We start from the raw sequence: 16,297 nt of genomic DNA, 5'->3' as shown, positions 1-16,297 counted from the left end.
GGAGCCCTGGTGGCCCATGGACCGACCACAAATGCAGCATCTCCATCACCGCTGCCCAAGCACCCCACAGCTTAATCTGCATCCTCGTTAATGTCCTGCCCAGGCGTCTGCTCCTAATCACTGCGCTGTGAGGGCAGTGCCAGGACTGTTAACAGGCATGCCGCCTGCTTCCTGGCAGCTGGCCCTGTGGGCACACCTGTCGGACGGCCGCCCCGGCCCACTCGGAAAATGCTTGATGGCACTCTCTTCCTTGACTCAGGAGCCATCAGACGGATGAGCTGCTCGCCCGGGGGCTTGGGGCTGCTTCTGGCTCAGCGTGGGTCTGACGAGGGTGGACGGCAGAGGGCAGGGGGAGAAGGTCTCCCCTGCCACTTGGAAGCTGTGTGATGTTGGAGCAGTCACTTTCCCTCTCTGAAAATCCATGTCCTGACTTTGTTATTATTGTTTACTCACCATGTCTAACTCTGTGACCCACCAGGCTCCTCTGGCCATGGGATTCTCCAGGCAGGAATACTGGAGTGGGGTTGCCATGCCCTTCTCCAGGGGATCTTCCCGACCCAGTGATGGAATCTGGGTCTCCCGCTTTGCAGGATTCTTTACCATCTGAGCCACCAGGGGAGCCCTGGTGAACCCCCCTACTTCTTATTTTATATTTCAGCGTTTCATTTACTTCTGAATGGCACAGATAGCACAGGAATACCCCCGAGGCATTTTAGGGGCAGATCTTGAGCTTTTTGTTTGTTTGTTTCATCTCAAGAGTCTTCTCCAGCACCGTAATTCAAAAGCATCAATTCTTTGGCACTCAGCCTTTTGGTCCAGCTCTCACATCTGTACATGACTGCTGGAAAAACCATAGCTTTGACTATATGGACCTTTGTCAGCAAAGTGATGTCTTTGCTTTTTAATACGCTGTCTAGGTTTGTCATAGCTTTCCTTCCAAGGAGCAAGTGTCTTTTAATTTCATTTTAAGGCTGCAGTCACCATCCGCAGTGATTTTGGAGCTCAAGAAAATAAAATCTGTCACTGTTTCCACTTTTTCTCCTTCTATTTGTCATGAAGTGATGGGACCAGATGCCATGATCTTCGCTTTTTTGAATGTGGAGTTTTAAGCCAGCTTTTTCACTCTCCTCTTTCAGGTCTGATTTTGCAGGCAAAGCAGGTGGTGCTATGGGCTTCCTTCCACATCCTCTCAAGAGGCCCACGTGCCAGAATGTTCCACTTTTGGTGATGCTAAGATCATTTCAGGGGTTCAAGCGGTGTCTGCCTGGTCCTGCTATCACCCAGTTCTGCTCAGTACTCCCTTGATGCCCAGTGCTGGATCCCTGATATCATTAGGACTGCAAAAAGGCGGCTTTCCAGTTCTGTATCTCTTCTGCACCTATTTACGGTGGTTCTTCTGTAAAGAATGACTTATTTGGTTCCTCTCGAGTACCGTTCATACAGGAAGAAGGGATAAATGCTTCATCCTTGACCTGCATCTTCTGTTCATAGGATAATCAGTTGGTGCCTCGAGTCCCTCCAAAGGAACTGAACTGAGGGGGTTTTTTCCTTCTTTTGAGAAGCGTGAACACATGGATTTTTGCAGTTTTGCAGTCACTGTTCTTTCTGATGCTCAGCTCTGCCTACATGTGGCTGTTGGGAGCCCTTCAAACTGGCTCCTGTGTCCTTTCAGCCCTGCCTATTAGCCTTCAAGCATGTGTGTGTGTGTGTGTGTGTGTGTGTGTGTGCATGCGTAAGTCGCTTCAGTTGTGTCCAGCTGTTTGTGAACCTGTGACTGTAGCCTGCCAGGTTCCTCTGTCCATGGGATTCTCCAGGCAAAAATACTGGAGTGGGTTGCCATGCCCTCCTCCAGGGGATCTTCCCTGACCCAGGGATCGAACCTGCATCTCTTATGTCTCCTGCATTGACAGGCAGGTTCTTTACCACTAGTGCCGCCACAAGCATGTCCTTACTTTATAGCAACACGAGATGTGCCGGGCTCGTCTTGCACCGGTCCTGGAATCAGCCTCTTCTCTGAGGAGCTCTGGGGTATTTAGAGACCACAGTCTGGGTTCTGAGGAGACCACTCTCTTTAGAGTTGGCAACGTCTCCCTCTGTGCTCACATACCCCTCACTCTGCTCCATTCATTTCTAGCAGTTTTCACCTTCTATTCTAACATCCTGGGACGTTCACTTGATTCTTACGTTGGTCATCTCCTCTGTCTTCCCGCTAGAATGTTAGCATGGTGTAGAGTGGTTCTGATGGTGGCTGAATCTCCCGGCTTGGCATACAGAAGGTGCTTAATAGAACACTGGTTGAAAGAGTGAATGGATGGATGGATGGATAGCCGTTGTCCTCTCCCTCTGCCCTGGCGGCTCAGCTGGTAAAGAATCTGCCTGCGGTGCAGGAGACCTGGGTTCCATCCTTGGGTCGGGAAGGTCCCCTGGAGAAGGGCATGGCAACCCGCTCCAGTATTCCTGCCTGGAGAATCCCGTGGACAGAGGAGCCTGGTGGGTTACACTCCATGGGATCTCAAAAAGTCAGACACAACTGAACAACCAACAGCTTCCCTTTTCACTTCACCGCCTCCCTCCACCAGCCTGGAGAAGCAGTTGGGAGGGTTCTGGCCGCCCCGCCCCGCCCCGCCCCCTTCGTTGCCTGCGGAGCCTGCGGGCCTCTGTCTTATTTAGATCAGCAGAGCCGGGCGGCAGAAATGTCACACCACTTGGCCCAGGGGAAGAAAGGGCCAGGCTGAGAAGATTAAAGGCATATCTGATGAGATGTTAATTTGCTCAGGGAAGCAGGTGGGGGTGACGGCAGCCCGGACCCCTGGGGCTTTGTGAGGCTGAGGCAGGGATGGAAAAAGCAGGATCCAGAGGGGAGCCCAGCCTGGGTCCCTCTAGGCTTGGTTTCCTTCTCCGACACCATCTCTTGGGCTCTGTTAGCCCATTTTTAAGGGAAGTCAGGTGGCCCTCTGTTCGAATCCTGGCCTGACTGCCTCAGTGCCTGTGTGACCTTAGGTGATGGGAGGAACGTCTCTGGGCCTTCGGGGAGAAGAAGTGGGACTCACAGGGAGGGTAAGCCCAAGAGGCCCGAGAACCGCAGGGACTTGCTTGGGGCCACCCTGTAGCCCGAGATGGCTGGAACCTGGACTCAGGTCCCCTGGCTCCCCACCTGGGCTGATCTAATTTTTTTAATGAAGTTTATTTAGTTGTTATTTTTGGCTGGGCCAGGTCTTCGTGGCTGGGCAGACTCTTCTCTAGCTGGGGTGTGTGGGCTTCTCTTTGCAGTGGCTTCTCTTGTTGCAGAGCATGGGCTGTAGCCTTCAGTAGCTGAGGCACACGGGCTCAATAGTGTAGCTTCTGGGCTCTAGAGCACAAGCTCAGTAGTTGTGGCGTGTGGGCTTAGTTGCTCCGAGGCACATGGGATCTTCCTGGACCAGGAATTGAACCCATGTCCCTTGCATTGGCAGGCAGATTCTTCAGCCACTGAGCCACCAGGGAAGCCCCCTGGTCTGCCCTTTCACCCTCGGTCTCATCTCCTTTAGGGGGTCCTGCGCTCTCCCACACTCTCCCTCAAGCTGCCGTTTCTGCAGAAGGAGCCCTGTGAAAATCTGGGGAAGGGGGCACCTGACAGGAGCCGCTCAGATAACAGACAAGTTCTCGACGGCCAGAAACCAGAACGCCCCAGTGTCCGTTTTTCACTCCTGCCAGTCAGGGGACTCCTGAGCCAGCAAGGAACCCATCATCCAGTTTCCATCTCCTTCAACTCAAGTCCAGGTTTCAGGGCGACCACTGAAGGCAGAGTTTGGGGAGTATATCAATCTGTGCTCTGTTTACTTGTTCATTCATTCATTCAGCATTTGCCGAGTTCCTGTTCTGCCCTGGAAGCTGAATGAGGAAGGCACTGGGTTCATCAGGATTCTTTGGAGTCCCAGTCACCAAAGATTCAACCCAAACTCGCTTAAGCCGGGAAAGGAATGTATTGGCTAAAGTAACAGAAAAGGGATATTGCTGACGTCAGGCACGTCTTCGTCAGGGTGGGACCAGTTTCACGGCCCCCCGCTTCCTGTTTTGGTGTCACGTGGCCACCAGTGACTCCAGCATGATGCCACTCCCCCTCACACCCTGCAATGGACAGAATTCCCCTTCCCAGGAGTTTGATCAGGTCCCAGGGCTTGGGTCGTGTGCTCGTCTCTGAGCTTGTCACTGTGGCCAGGCTGGGAGAGTGCTGGTTAGCGGGCTCTGGGTCAAGGGCCCTCCAGGAGCTTGCAGGGGGGTAGGGGGGCAGTCTCCACCCAGCCTGAGTGCAGGGGGGGAGCAGCCCCCTCCAGAAAAGTGGGGTGACACTGCTGGAAGAAGGAGCAAGGGGCAGAAAGAGCAGGTGTCCACGCCAACACCAGCTCTCCGAGAGCTTGTGGTCTGGAGGAGAAGCTGGACTGTGCGTGGTGAGAGGAGGTGCTGAGCATCTGAGTGATGCTCCAGCTTGTGGGATCGCCACGCAGTACAGAGTCCTGTCCCCAGGGTTCCGAAGGGCAGACTCGGGGCGAAGAGCGTCTTTCTGGGCTGGGCGCTCTCAGAAGGCAGGGACCACGCGCTCCTCGCTCTGCTCCTGGGGTGATGCCTGACACGGTGCCAGGACCTGGGCCCTCTGGCACCAGGGAGCCGCCTCCCCGATTGGCTGCGAGTGGCTGGGCCCAAGTGACTTCTGAGTGCAGTCCGTGCGCCTCTCGATGGGGGCAACCCCCATGGTACTTTGAGCTTGGGACGAGTTGGGAGGTAAGCCCACTGAGGCTCTCAGTGGGGGGCACCCTGAGTCAGGATTCGAGCCCGGGCCTGCCCATCCTCGAAGGCTGGAGTTCTCTTTTCTCACCTGACTCTGCACAGCTCTGCCAGACTTGCTGTTTGGCTGGAGGCTGGGCCTCCCTGCCTGTGGGCAGCCTTGCGGTGGAGTGGGTCGATCTGAGATGGGGGCGCCCTACAGCCTGCCCTGTGTCTCAGGAAGCAGCTGTGTGATCCCCTCACATGCTTGCTTCCACCTTCCCGGGCTGCCCTGAGCGGCCCCTGCCACCCTTGCCTTCAGGATGAAGGGATGGAGACCCCACGGATGCAGTAGAAAGGCACCCTGGCCTCGCTGAGTTGCCCCAACAGGGCTTCCCGGAGCCCACCAACAAAAGCCTCCTGGTGCATTGGGCTGGAATCCACACTGGGGCAGAGGAGGCCCTCTCAGAGAGGGCTCGCTCTGAGTCTGGGGCCTGCTCTCAGTCAAAAGTGGTTGATCTCTAAGCTTCAGGGAGGCATTAAGGAGTGACAGAACCAAGTGGAGACTCCTGGGTGGAATCTGAAGGACTGGGAATCACTGAGGAGGGTATTAGTGTCTCACTGGGTGAGTCACCTCTGTTAGCTGCAGGGTCTGTTGACTCAGAATAATTGCCCTGCACTCCATCCATAGTGAGGGCTTCCCAGGAGGCGCTAGTGGTTAAAAAATCTTCCTGTCAGTGCAGTGCAGGAGACCCGAGGGAAGCGGGTTTGATCCTTGGGTTTGGAAGATCCCCTGGAGAAGGGAATGGCAACCCCCCCAACCCAGCCCCCAGTCTTCTTGCCTGGAAAATCCCGTGGACAGAGGAGCCTTGTGGGCTCCAGTCTGTGGGGTCGCAAAGAGTCGGACATGCCTGAAGCAACTTAGCTCGTGACTCCCGAGAGGGCATCTCGCCCTCCTGTGGAGGTGTTCCGTGGCCTGATTCTTCGTGGCGGCCTCAGTGGTTTGCAGAAAGGCTGGAGGGAGCAGGCGCCGCCCTGATGGGGTGGGCCCCACCTGGCGTCCGTCCCATCTCTGCCACGCATCTGTTCTGTGACCCTGAGCCCCCTGCCGCCCCTCTGCCTGTCTCCGAGTGTAGTCCTGGGATGGTTAGCGAGGAGGCTAGCTGCGTGTGAGACAGGAGGGGACCCCAGATGCATTTGTTGAGCTCTTGCTGGATGCCTGGAGCTCTCACAGGTCTCCAGTGGCCCCACGACAACCCCCCATCCCCGCCCTCACCCCAGCCAGTTCGGTGGGGATTTCTCTTATTGTCCAGTGTTACAGACCAGGCCAAGTGTAGCAGCTGGGAGTGAGGCGGTAGGGCCTCAGACTCAGCATTCGACACCAATGGCCGTGAGATGTCTGTGCTGACCTCAGGGGACACAGGATGAGGGGACCCTGTCCTTGTCTTGCAGGGGCTCCCAGGCTTGGAGGGGGTAGACAGTCTCAACCTAGTATGCAAAGCGTTACTGGGACCCCGCGGGCAGGCGGGGATCTCTGAGCAAACCTCCCTGGGCAGAGACATGTAGGAGTGGAGGAACATTCCAGGGACTGCAAAGGCCTGGGGGCATCAAACAACCTCTCCACCCGGGGAAAGAGGGAGGGGGATTGGTAGATTTGGGCAAAAAACGGGGTGAGCAGGCAAGGTGAGCGCTTTGCGAGGAAGAGGACCCGGTGGGGCGGTGGAGGTTTGCTCGTGTCGGGGGTCCCTCCCACCCCGGCCCCCGGGAACCGCACTCCCCAGGCCCGGCTGCGGGGGAGGAAGGACCTCACTGATGGCATCGCTGCTGGCTCCGGAGAGGATTATCTATTTTAGCAACCGGGGAGGGCGGAGCAGGGAGCGCCCAGCCTGTGCTAGAAGCGCAAGCAAGCAGCGCGGAGGAGCGCGGAGCGGCGCAGAGCGGTGCCGGGCGCTCGGGCAGCGGGGCCCCGGGTCCAGGGCAGGCAGCGCGATGCTGGCCGTGTCGTTCAAGTGGCGGCTGGGCGTGGTGAGGCGACGGCCCAAAGGTACGGGGCCCCGAGGGCTAGGGCTGGCTCTGGGTCCAGCTGGAGGGCGGCGGCCGCGGGGCCCCCTCCCCGCCCCGTCCCCCCGGGCTCCGCCTTCCTCTCGGTTCTGGGGTCTCCGTCTGGGAATCCATGCTGTGACTCCGTGCTCTGCCCTGGCCGGCTGCCCGAGTCTCCACCTCTCCATGTCTTTGTCTGAGTCTCCAACTCCGGCCCTTCGGCGTTCTCTCCGCCTCGGTCTCTTTCGGGGTCTCTCGCTGTCGCTCTTGGTCTGGTTCTGCCTCCTCGCTGGGTCTCTCTGACCCCCCTCGGGTCTCCATGTGCTGCCTCCTGCTCTGTCCCCGCGTCTCTGGGTTCTCTCCTGGTCTCCCGGTGACCGTCCACCTCGCTTGACTTTTCTTTGCCTTCATGGCCCATGTCCTTTTCTCCTGATTCGGGGCATGGGGCTGCGAGTGGAGGTGGACCAGCAGAGAGAGGAGTGTGTGTGTGTGTGGTTGTGTGTAGGGTGAGCGGCTGTGTGTGGGGAGTTGGGGCTGGGGGGCTGTGGGCAAATGCGGGACTGGGGCCCGAACGAGGCTGAGCTCCAGAAGTGGCTCTGGCAGGGCGGGTGGGGAGGAGGGTCTGGAGCAGGGAGCCCAGCCCTCCAGGCCCTGTGACCCCAGGCCTCTTCCTGCACGCGGGATGGGGTGGAGGTCACGGGTTCGCAGCCTCTGTGCTTCCTGGCCTCGGAACTCAGGATAATGGTACTTTTCAGAAGGACAAGAGTAGCTGACTGTGCCAGACATCGCCCTAACCCTTTAATTCACCCTGAAGGTTCACGGGGGAAACTGAGGCCCAGAGAGCTTAAGTAACTTGCCCGTGGCCACACAGCCGACATCCGGAGGGTTTCTCAAGCCAGCTCTGGAAACTGTCGGCAGCATCTTTTTCCAGACTCTAGGGGGGCCTCCATGGGCGGAGGGGCTGCCTCAGGAGTGGCCAATAGATGGCAGGGCCCGTGGGTTGGCAGAGGGGGGCCTGCACTGGCCCATGGGCCGCTTGCTGGCAGTCTGACATCCCAGAGGCCCCTGGAAGCCCCTTCTGTGGGGGCTGAGTAGCCTGGATAGGGACAGGATCTCCCCTGGGGCTTCCCAGACGCCCCTGTGCTGGGACCGCTCCCAGGGGAGAAGTCCCTCCCCCATCAAGGCTCTTGTCATCTGGTTCGGGAGCACAGCCCCCCCACCCCGAGAACCCAGGGGGGGTCCACCCAGGCTGGAGGGATGGACAGACTCAACCTGACCTGCTTCTGATCTGAGTGTCCCCAGATTTGGAGAACATCCAGCTTCGTGCTGCGGATCAGGTTCTGGGTCTTGGAGGTGCAGAAAGTGCTTGAATTGTCCCCGACAGACCCAGTTCTCACTTCCTGCGTGGCTGGCTCAGAACCTCAGTTTCCTTGTCGATAAAAGGCACCCTAGGAAAGCCCACCCTTCCGAGACTGCAGTGATGATGAGAAAAGATTGGGGCGGGGCCCGGCACCCAGGAGACCCCCTGGTAATCTTGAATTTCATCTTGCCATCTGCAGCCCAACTTCCTCCTCCCCCACTCCCTTGCCCCCACCCCAGAAACACAGGGACCCCAGGGTGGTTGTGTCTGGGGCCAGCAAGCCCTTAACGGGAGAATCGAAGAAGGCAGAGGGCAGCACGGCCTAATTGCTGGAGGACACATTGCGCTGACGGGGGGGCCAGGCTCTGTGGCCCCTTGCAAGTCCTTTGGGGGGGCTCAAAGGAGGTGCAGGGACCTTGCTCGCCTGTGTTGTGAGCCTGCACATCCATCTGAAACGGGAATTCTCGGGAGAGACAGATTCAAGAGGTTGTGGGGGGAGGGGAGGCGTTTCTTCTTTTCCAAAACATTTTTTTTAAATGTGTGAGGACATGTCTCTCCACTTCCAGCCCATATATTTTTTTAAAATAGCAAACCTATTTTCCATCTCTCCTGGTAAGAACCCCCCAAGTTCCTCACCCTGTGATTGCTTAAGGGGGGTGGTCCCTGGGCCTTATCCCATCTGCAACCTCTCCTGTGTCCCCCAGACTGGGATTTGAGGCTTGGCTTAAATTGAGGAGCCGTGCTTCCTCCCCGGGGCTGGGACTGGGGAAAGCTGGGGTTCAGACACAGCTGAGACCCCATTTCTGCCACAGCCCGAGGCCAGGGGAGCCCCTGCTTGTGTGCGCCGGGCGTTGGGAACGTCTCCAGGATGCTGGATACTTAGTGTCCGCCCCACCCCCCCCACCACCTACCTCAGTCCTGCCAGTGGCCTTGGTTTGTGCATCTGGACAGTGGGGGGCCGGGGCAGAGGCTTGGGGAGGCGGTGTGGGGGGGCGCCCGCAGAGCTGCACTCTGACCCGAGTGCTGGACCCTGGGCTGAACTGGAGCCTCTAGAGGCATAAAACGGTTACATTCAATTCAAAGAGTGAGAGGTGTAATTTGATGTGTGCTGATGTGAGGGAGGCAGGATATGCAAGTCTTGGCGCCATGGGCCAGGTTTAAGTCTCAGGTGTGCCACCAGGGCCAGTGCCTTCACCTCCCTGGGCCCCCGTTTTCTCATCTGTGAAATGGGATTAACAGTGGAACCTTCCTCTGTGAGTGGCTGCAAGGATCACTGAGGTCATACTTTCAAAGTGCTAGGTGTCACTTGCAGTTCCGGACTGAGCGGGCTCAGACCCAGGGAGAAACGGCGTGTAGATGATGTCAGGGCGTGGCAGGGGTGGGGGGGGTGGGCTGGTGGGGGGATGGACAGGGTCCTGTTTATGCCTGCAGAAGGAAGCAGTGATTTTCTTGGGAGAGGAGAGGAAGCTCCCAGAGTGGGGTTTTTAAGGATGAGTAGTTTTCCAAACAGCTATGGGAGAAAGAGGATTTGGGCAAAGGGAACAGTTTGCACAAAGACCTGCCTCAGAGGAGCGGTCAGCCGACTTTGGTCAGCGCGAAGGGTTTGGGAATGGGAGGGAGCCGGGGCGGAGCAGGTGGGGGACCGTGGAGCTTGGACTCTCTCCCCGGTGCAGGGGACGCCTTGGGGGGTCCATGAGCAGCATGGAATAGAGGTCAGCTGTGAGTGTTAGGACGGGCTCTGGCTTCTGAGCAAACCACAGGCGGGGATGTGGGGAGAGAGCTATGGCTGCAGCGGGGTGGAGGGGGGGTTGATGGCTGTCGAGGCAGGAGAATACCCCGAGCCATCCACTCATTCACGGGATACCTGCTGAGCCCCCAGTACATGCCACATGCTATTCTAGGCTCTGGGGGTACAACAGAGAGGAAGACAGACAAAAATCCCTGCCCTCGTGGAGCTGACGTTTCTAGGAGGAGGGGAAGGGGCGTGAGGGTGAGTGGCTAGCGGGGTGCAGTTTCGCAAAGGGTGTGGGGTAAGGCCACACCGAGATGGTGACCCTGGGACAAAGCCCTGACGCAGGGGAGGGAGGGAGCCAGGGGACTGTCCAGGGAAGAGTGTGGCTGGTAGAGGCCGCAGCCAGTGCAAAGGGCCTGGGGTGCGGACGGGTTCCGTGTCCCCAGGCCGGCGAGGCTGGAGCAGGGGCGCTCAGGGGTGGTGAGGAGGACCCTCTGGTGAGGCCCCTGTGGTGCTGGGGAAGCCAGGGGCAGCTCGGGGATGATGAGGTTATCAAAGATAGCGGACCCCCCCGGCCGAGCGGGGCCTCTCCTGCGCGCGTGCCCTCCCGAGCTCTCCGTCCGCCCGCGCCCCCCTCCTGGCGCACATCTGTGATGAATTATTCACTCCTTCCTCTCTCTCCATAATGAGTCTCTCCTCTGTCTGCCTCTCGCCTCCACATCCGGCTCCCGGCGCTTCTCATGCTGCAGCAGCTGTGCTGGGGGTCTCGGATCTGACTGTCAGTGTGGAGACAAGCCTCCGGCCTCCAGCGCCCAGACAGCAGCCCACACCCCCGCGCCCCCGCCCCGCCCCGCCCCACCCGGCCAAGTTCAGATCAGCAAGAGTGTCCAGAGTTCCCGGGGATTTCTCCCTCCCCGGGGGGTGAGGGGGAGAGGGTCAAGGATCAACTCCCAGCCCTGGAGTAATTCCTGGAACCCCCACAGCCAGGAGTGAACCTCTCTGGACCTGTTCTTTGTTCCCCAAGCCTTTACTGAGCACTTGATGTTTGCCAGGTACCTGTGTACTTTCTCACCCTGGCGACAATCCTGTGAGCTGTGAGCTAAATTGCCCCATTTTACAGGTGAGGAAACTGAGGCTCGGGGAGGCTATTACTTGCCAACTTTCCAAGGTCACACAGACAGGAAGGAAAATGTGGTATCTGCGTAACCCCCTGCCCCCCTCACCCCCCCACCCTCCCCCACCCCCAGGCAGTCTGACTTCCAAGCCCAAACATCTCGGGCGTTTTCCTCAGTAGTCAGTTATGTGGCCTCCCAGCCAGAATCAGGGGACCCCTCAGCGTGCAGCTACTAGTCTGTCTTCCTCAGGCTCTCCCCAGCTTGTCCCCGCTTCCTCTGCTCCCCCCGCCCCAGGACGGCCCTGCAGAGACAGTGACGGGTCCCCCCAGGGGTCCCCCTCCAGGCTGAGCAGCGGCGTCACCCACCAACACCAGTGCTGATCGGGTCAGCCCATGAACCAGCGTTGTCTGTTTGTTGGCTTGAACGTTCAGTCCAGCAGGACCAACTGCCTGCCCTAATCGCCCCGATGGTGGTGAAGGCTGCTGGCCCCTGTCTCCTCCCTGGGGAGGCGGCCTGATGGAGCAGAAAGAACGGCCGTCAGACAGGACATCCCGCTGCCTGTGGTCCTGGAGCGCTTCCCTGTTCCTCCTGGCCTCAGTTTCCCTCTGTGCCCCCACGCTGCTCCCCCGGGGCTGGAAGTCTCGTCACCCCGCTTCCCATCCGCTGATTGCTCTCCTTGGGCTGACCTTGTCCCCCCAGCCCCCGCATTTCACTGACTCGGCCGAGGTGATGGTGACTCATAAGTGCATGTGTGGGAAGAGGGGCGGGCACCCACCTGGCAGCCTCTTAGAGCCACACAACTGGGGCTGCTGGGGTCCCTGTAGGTGACCTTGGGGACAGTCCTTGCTCATCACCGAGGCTCGGTCCCCCGGTTGCGAAACAGTCTGTCGAGGAACGCTTGTTTGAGGTTTGGAAACGGCCAAGATGGCTCAGTGGTAAAGAATCTGCCTGCCAGTCTAGGAGATGCAGGAGATGCAGATTTGTTCCCTGGGTCAGAAGCTTCCCTACTGGAGAAGGAAATGGCAGCCCACTTCGGTATTCTTGCCTGGCAAATCCCATGGACAGAGAGAGGAGCCTGGCAGGCCACAGTCCCTGGGGTCCCAAAGACTTGGACACGACTCAGCGTCTGAGTGCACAGGGTCCTTTGGAGCCCAAGCTGGGGACCGAGGTGAAGGGGTCCCAGGCTGGCGAGGTAGGAGCTGGAACAGCTCCCAGAGGCCACAGGTCTGGCTCTTGCCCCAGCCCACACATGTTCCCCCATTTTACACATGGACATGTTGAGGCCAGTTTTGCTTACAGTCACCCAGCCAAGTCAGGGGTGGAGATAGGACCTGAACCCAGAGTCCCCTCACAGGCCCCCACGCTGCTGCTGCTGGAGGAGGGGGTACTGGCAGGGGTGGAATGTTTGTCACCCCCTAGGCATCAGGCTTGTCCAGAGTAGATGGGTGAGGAAGAGGGGGGCATCCGGTGAGGTGACAGTGGGACTGAGGGATGCCCTAGGGCTTTGGAGACCCAGATGGGACACCAACCAGCTGGAACGGCCCCCAAGAAGTGACCACGGGGCAACCTTGGGGAGCTTGCAGGATTTTGCCAGGCAGAGGAGGCATTAGGGCCAGCTCATTCCTGGGGTACCGAGAGCGTGAAGGCTTGGAGGTGGGAATGGAGGGAGGCCAGGCTGCAGGGGAGGGTGGGTTCCTGATGCTAGTTGTCAACCTCCCAGGATTCTTCCTAAACAGCACTGAGTGAGCCGGGGAACGTGGGGAGCCTCAACTGGCCGGGAGCAGGCACTGACCCAGAAATCTCAGAGTCAAGCCTTGTCCTCAAATAAGTGGCCTGTGCTAGGGGCCACCCCCGCCCCACACCTCCTCCAGGGAGTCCTGCTGCCTGGATCTCACTGGCGCGTTCCCAGCTGGCTGTGCGACCTCCTTGGTGGCGGTATTCCGTCGCTCAGCCGTGTCTGACTCTTTGCGACCCCACGGACTGCAGCACACCAGGCCTCCCTGTCCTTCACTATCTCCCAGAGCTTGCTCAAACTCAAGTCCATTGAGTCAGTGATGCCATCCAACCATCTCATCCTCTGTCGTCCCCTTCTCCTCCTGCCTTCAATCTTTCCCAGCATCAGGGTCTTTTCCAATGAGTCGACTCTTCGAATCAAGTGGCCAAAGTACTGGAGTTTCAGCTTCAGCGTCAGTCCTTCCAATAAGTATTCAGGGTTGACTTCATTTAGGATTGACTGGTTTGATCTCCTTGCTGTTCAAGGGACTCGTAAGAGTCTTCCCTAGCACCACCGTTCAAGCATATTGGAAACCTACCGACCTGGGGGCTTATCTTCCAGTTTCATATCTCTTTGCCTTTCCATACTGTTCATGGGGTTTTCAAGGCAAGAATAGTGAAGTGGTTTGCCATTCCCTTCTCCAAAATTTGCCTTCCCAGGTCTGTCCCTGCATGAGTTTGTACCACTAATGAATCCACAACAGCAGGATTCTCTTTTAACTAGTCCACCAGGAGGACACAAACTAAGATAAGACTATCACACAAAGCCCTTTTGAGAATGTGTTGGGCTGAGATTAACCTGCCCCTGTCTCCTGCCCCTCTGGACTCCAGTTTTCTCATCTGTAAAAAGAGGTGATCGTGCCAGCCTTGTGGGCCTGAAGCAAATGCCACTGGACGTTAAAGGCACACAGACCCCCAGAGGGGACTGAGGAGCCTGGCCCCAGACCTCGTGGTGGTGTGGGGTGTCGATGGCCGCCCGCTCCTTCCAGGCACACACCCAGGAGAGACCCTCAGGGTGGGAGGGGAGCTGGTGGGTCCCCACTGGGACCACCTCCAGACTCTGAGCTGTGGCTTCTCCAGCGTGACCTGGGTCCAGGCCCAAGCTCTGAGTCTCTGCGGGCTGGTCCGGGGCAGGGCCCAGAGGAGCCATAGGGAAGCAGGCTCCAGCTCAGGATAACAGAATGACTCCCGTGCTCACAGTCAATCAGGAGTGAGGAGGGCTGCTTGTGAGGTGGTGAGCTCCCACTTGTGGAGGTATGCAAGCTCCACCAGTCAGCAGAAGGGCTTCCCGCGTGAGACTGAAGAGGGATGAATGATGGGTTTCTTTCCAATACAGCAATCCAGAGGTTATTTATTTCTCAGTCATTCATTCAGCAAACACTTATTTAGCTCTCACTTTGTAGGAGGCCCAGCCCTGAGCACGGGGTCAGAATCAATGAGCAAGACAGTCCAGGGTCCCCTCTTTAGTAGGAAAAAGCACGTGAGCAAATGCATTGAAGGAGAGGCTGGGAGAGGGTAAAGAGGACCCAGCTGGTGTGGTCAGGGTGGGCTTCTTGGTGGAGGTGGCATTTAGGTTGGGCTCTAGGGATGCAGGGGGAAGGGAGTTCCAGGCAGAAGGAAGAGCCCAGGACCCCAGGCGGGAGCACCTGATTCTGATGATCTGACCCTCGGCCCGTCCTGGCAGGGGGCCCTGGCCAAGTCCCTTCCCCTCTGTGAACCTCAGTTTCCTCTCTGTGAGCGCGGAGCGGGAGTGCCCACGTCAAAGGGCTCTTGAAGAGTTCCACGAGACACTGCGCTCAAAATGCAAAGCCATGTGTAGATGCCCTTTCTCTGGGGCGTTTACACCAGGACACAGAGGGTACCGCTTGATCCCGAGGTGGGACGGTGGGAGTCCAGTGTTAGCCACAGGCTGAACCCACCTGCCTCTCCTCTTGGTGGCTGAGGGCACAGGAGGAGAGCTGCGCCTGCCCCTCCAAAGCCTCGTGGGCCACCAGCCCCAAGGGGACGTCGCGGTCCTCTGGGCCCAGTTCTCTCCACGCCCGCCCTGCTCCCAGCAGCTTGGCCATGTGGGAGGGCCCTCTGCGTGTCCTCCTGCCAGCGTCTCGTGGAGGGGGCTGAGAGCCTCCCTTCCTTAAGCGTTATCAACAAGGTGCCAGGATGCCCCCATTCAATTCTTTCTCCCCCTAAAGGAGGTTTCCGGCTGTCAGGACTCACCCACTTGCCTGTCCAGCCCACCTGCTCCTCGGGGGACCTCAGCCACACGGGCTGGTGCCCCTCCCTGCGATACTGTGCGCCTTCCCCCTCCCACCCTTTGCCCAGGCTGTCCCTCTGCCTGGAATGCCCTTTCTGCAGCATCTCAGAGGGTTTGGTTCCTGCGTCCCTCAAGGCTTAGCCCAGACACCGCCTCCACCAGGCAGCCTTCCCTGATGCCTACCCTGATGCCTGACTCTTTGGCCCCCTTTTGTTGTGTTTCGGCTCCTGGTTGGTCCTCATTGAGTGTGGTCCCTTCCACAAGAGGCCCCGATGTTCTGCATTGCCTGCGATGTTCTCGGCACAGAGTGGATCCTGTGTGGGTGGCAGCTGGGCCTCGAACCTGCATCTCTTGACTCCCAGCCCAGGGTTCTCTGCAAGGCTGGACAGCATGGTGGTTGGGGAGGGCGCTGCCGTGGTGTCCTTGGCACTCTGAGATGAGGGTGCATGTCGAGGGTGAGCCCTGACCGCCTACCCACTTATTTGCTGGTTTTGTTCAGGCAGCAAGTGGGCAGGTGCGCAGTCTGAGTGGTCCCTGTGGGGAGGGTGACTGAGGTCAGCCAAGGCTCCACCCCCACCCAGGGCTCTCTCAGCTCCCAGTGCGGTCACTTTTCTCAGGAACTAGGCTGGCCTTATCCCTCCCTCCCTCTAAAACCTTCCATGGCTCTCCAGTATCCTCAGGAGAGAACTTCAGCTTCTTAACAAGCCTTTCAAGGCATCTATTTATTTTTTATTTTTAATCCCAGGCTTCAGCGGTTGAGCTAGATTCTTCAGTTCATAGCGCACTTGGTCCTGGGCCAGCCTGGCACCCGCTCTGGTTACTTTATTTTTTCCTCCCTCATGCCCTACCCCTACTCCCAGTTGCCACCCTGGAAACCTTCACTCTGTGAAATAGGTCTTTACTCTGTGTGCGCCCTTGGGCACACGTTCTGCGTTATGTATGTTTTTAGTTTATAGATGATATTACAGGGAAATCTCATAATCTTTCCTGCCTTCTCCTGGCCTCCTTTCTTCCCCTCTGTCCTCCCCTCCTCCTCCTGCTCTTTCCTCCTCCTTTCCTTTCTTCCTTGAAATCAACACTATATTTCTAAACCCATCCACCTGACTGTGCGTGGGGTGTGGCCACCATGTTACCTGCCCCCTCCCCCAGAGTGGAGATGCAGGTCATCTTCTCAAATGGCATTCCCCTTGCTGCCCTTTAGGGTTGTCCCGTCGCTCAGTCGTGTCCGACTCTCTGCGACCCCATGGACTGCAGCACGCCAGGTTCCCTTGTCCTTCACCATCTCC

At 58.2% G+C, this 16,297-nt stretch overlaps 1 protein-coding gene across 3 annotated transcripts in view; it reads left to right on the top strand.

Moving 5' to 3' along the window:
- The window catches only part of GRIP2 (glutamate receptor interacting protein 2), a 100,679-nt gene that overhangs the window by 33,704 nt on the left and 50,678 nt on the right, over positions 1-16,297 (top strand). Inside the window, exon 1 of one of the 3 annotated variants that reach the window (XM_070463549.1) lies at positions 6,624-6,784. The exons of 1 other annotated variant lie outside the window; for it this stretch is intronic. In XM_070463549.1, the coding sequence (XP_070319650.1) occupies positions 6,730-6,784 (55 nt within the window). In that variant the 5' untranslated portion in view covers positions 6,624-6,729. Of the gene's footprint in view, positions 1-6,623; positions 6,785-16,297 lie in introns of those variants that run through there. One more of the 3 variants, XM_070463547.1, reaches the window with a different exon arrangement.

This window comes from Odocoileus virginianus, unplaced genomic scaffold (genome assembly GCF_023699985.2).
Source record: "Odocoileus virginianus isolate 20LAN1187 ecotype Illinois unplaced genomic scaffold, Ovbor_1.2 Unplaced_Contig_3, whole genome shotgun sequence".
Classification (NCBI taxonomy): domain Eukaryota; kingdom Metazoa; phylum Chordata; class Mammalia; order Artiodactyla; family Cervidae; genus Odocoileus; species Odocoileus virginianus.
The sequence above is the reverse complement of the archived record's forward strand: the minus strand, read 5'-3'. Positions and strand labels throughout refer to the sequence as shown.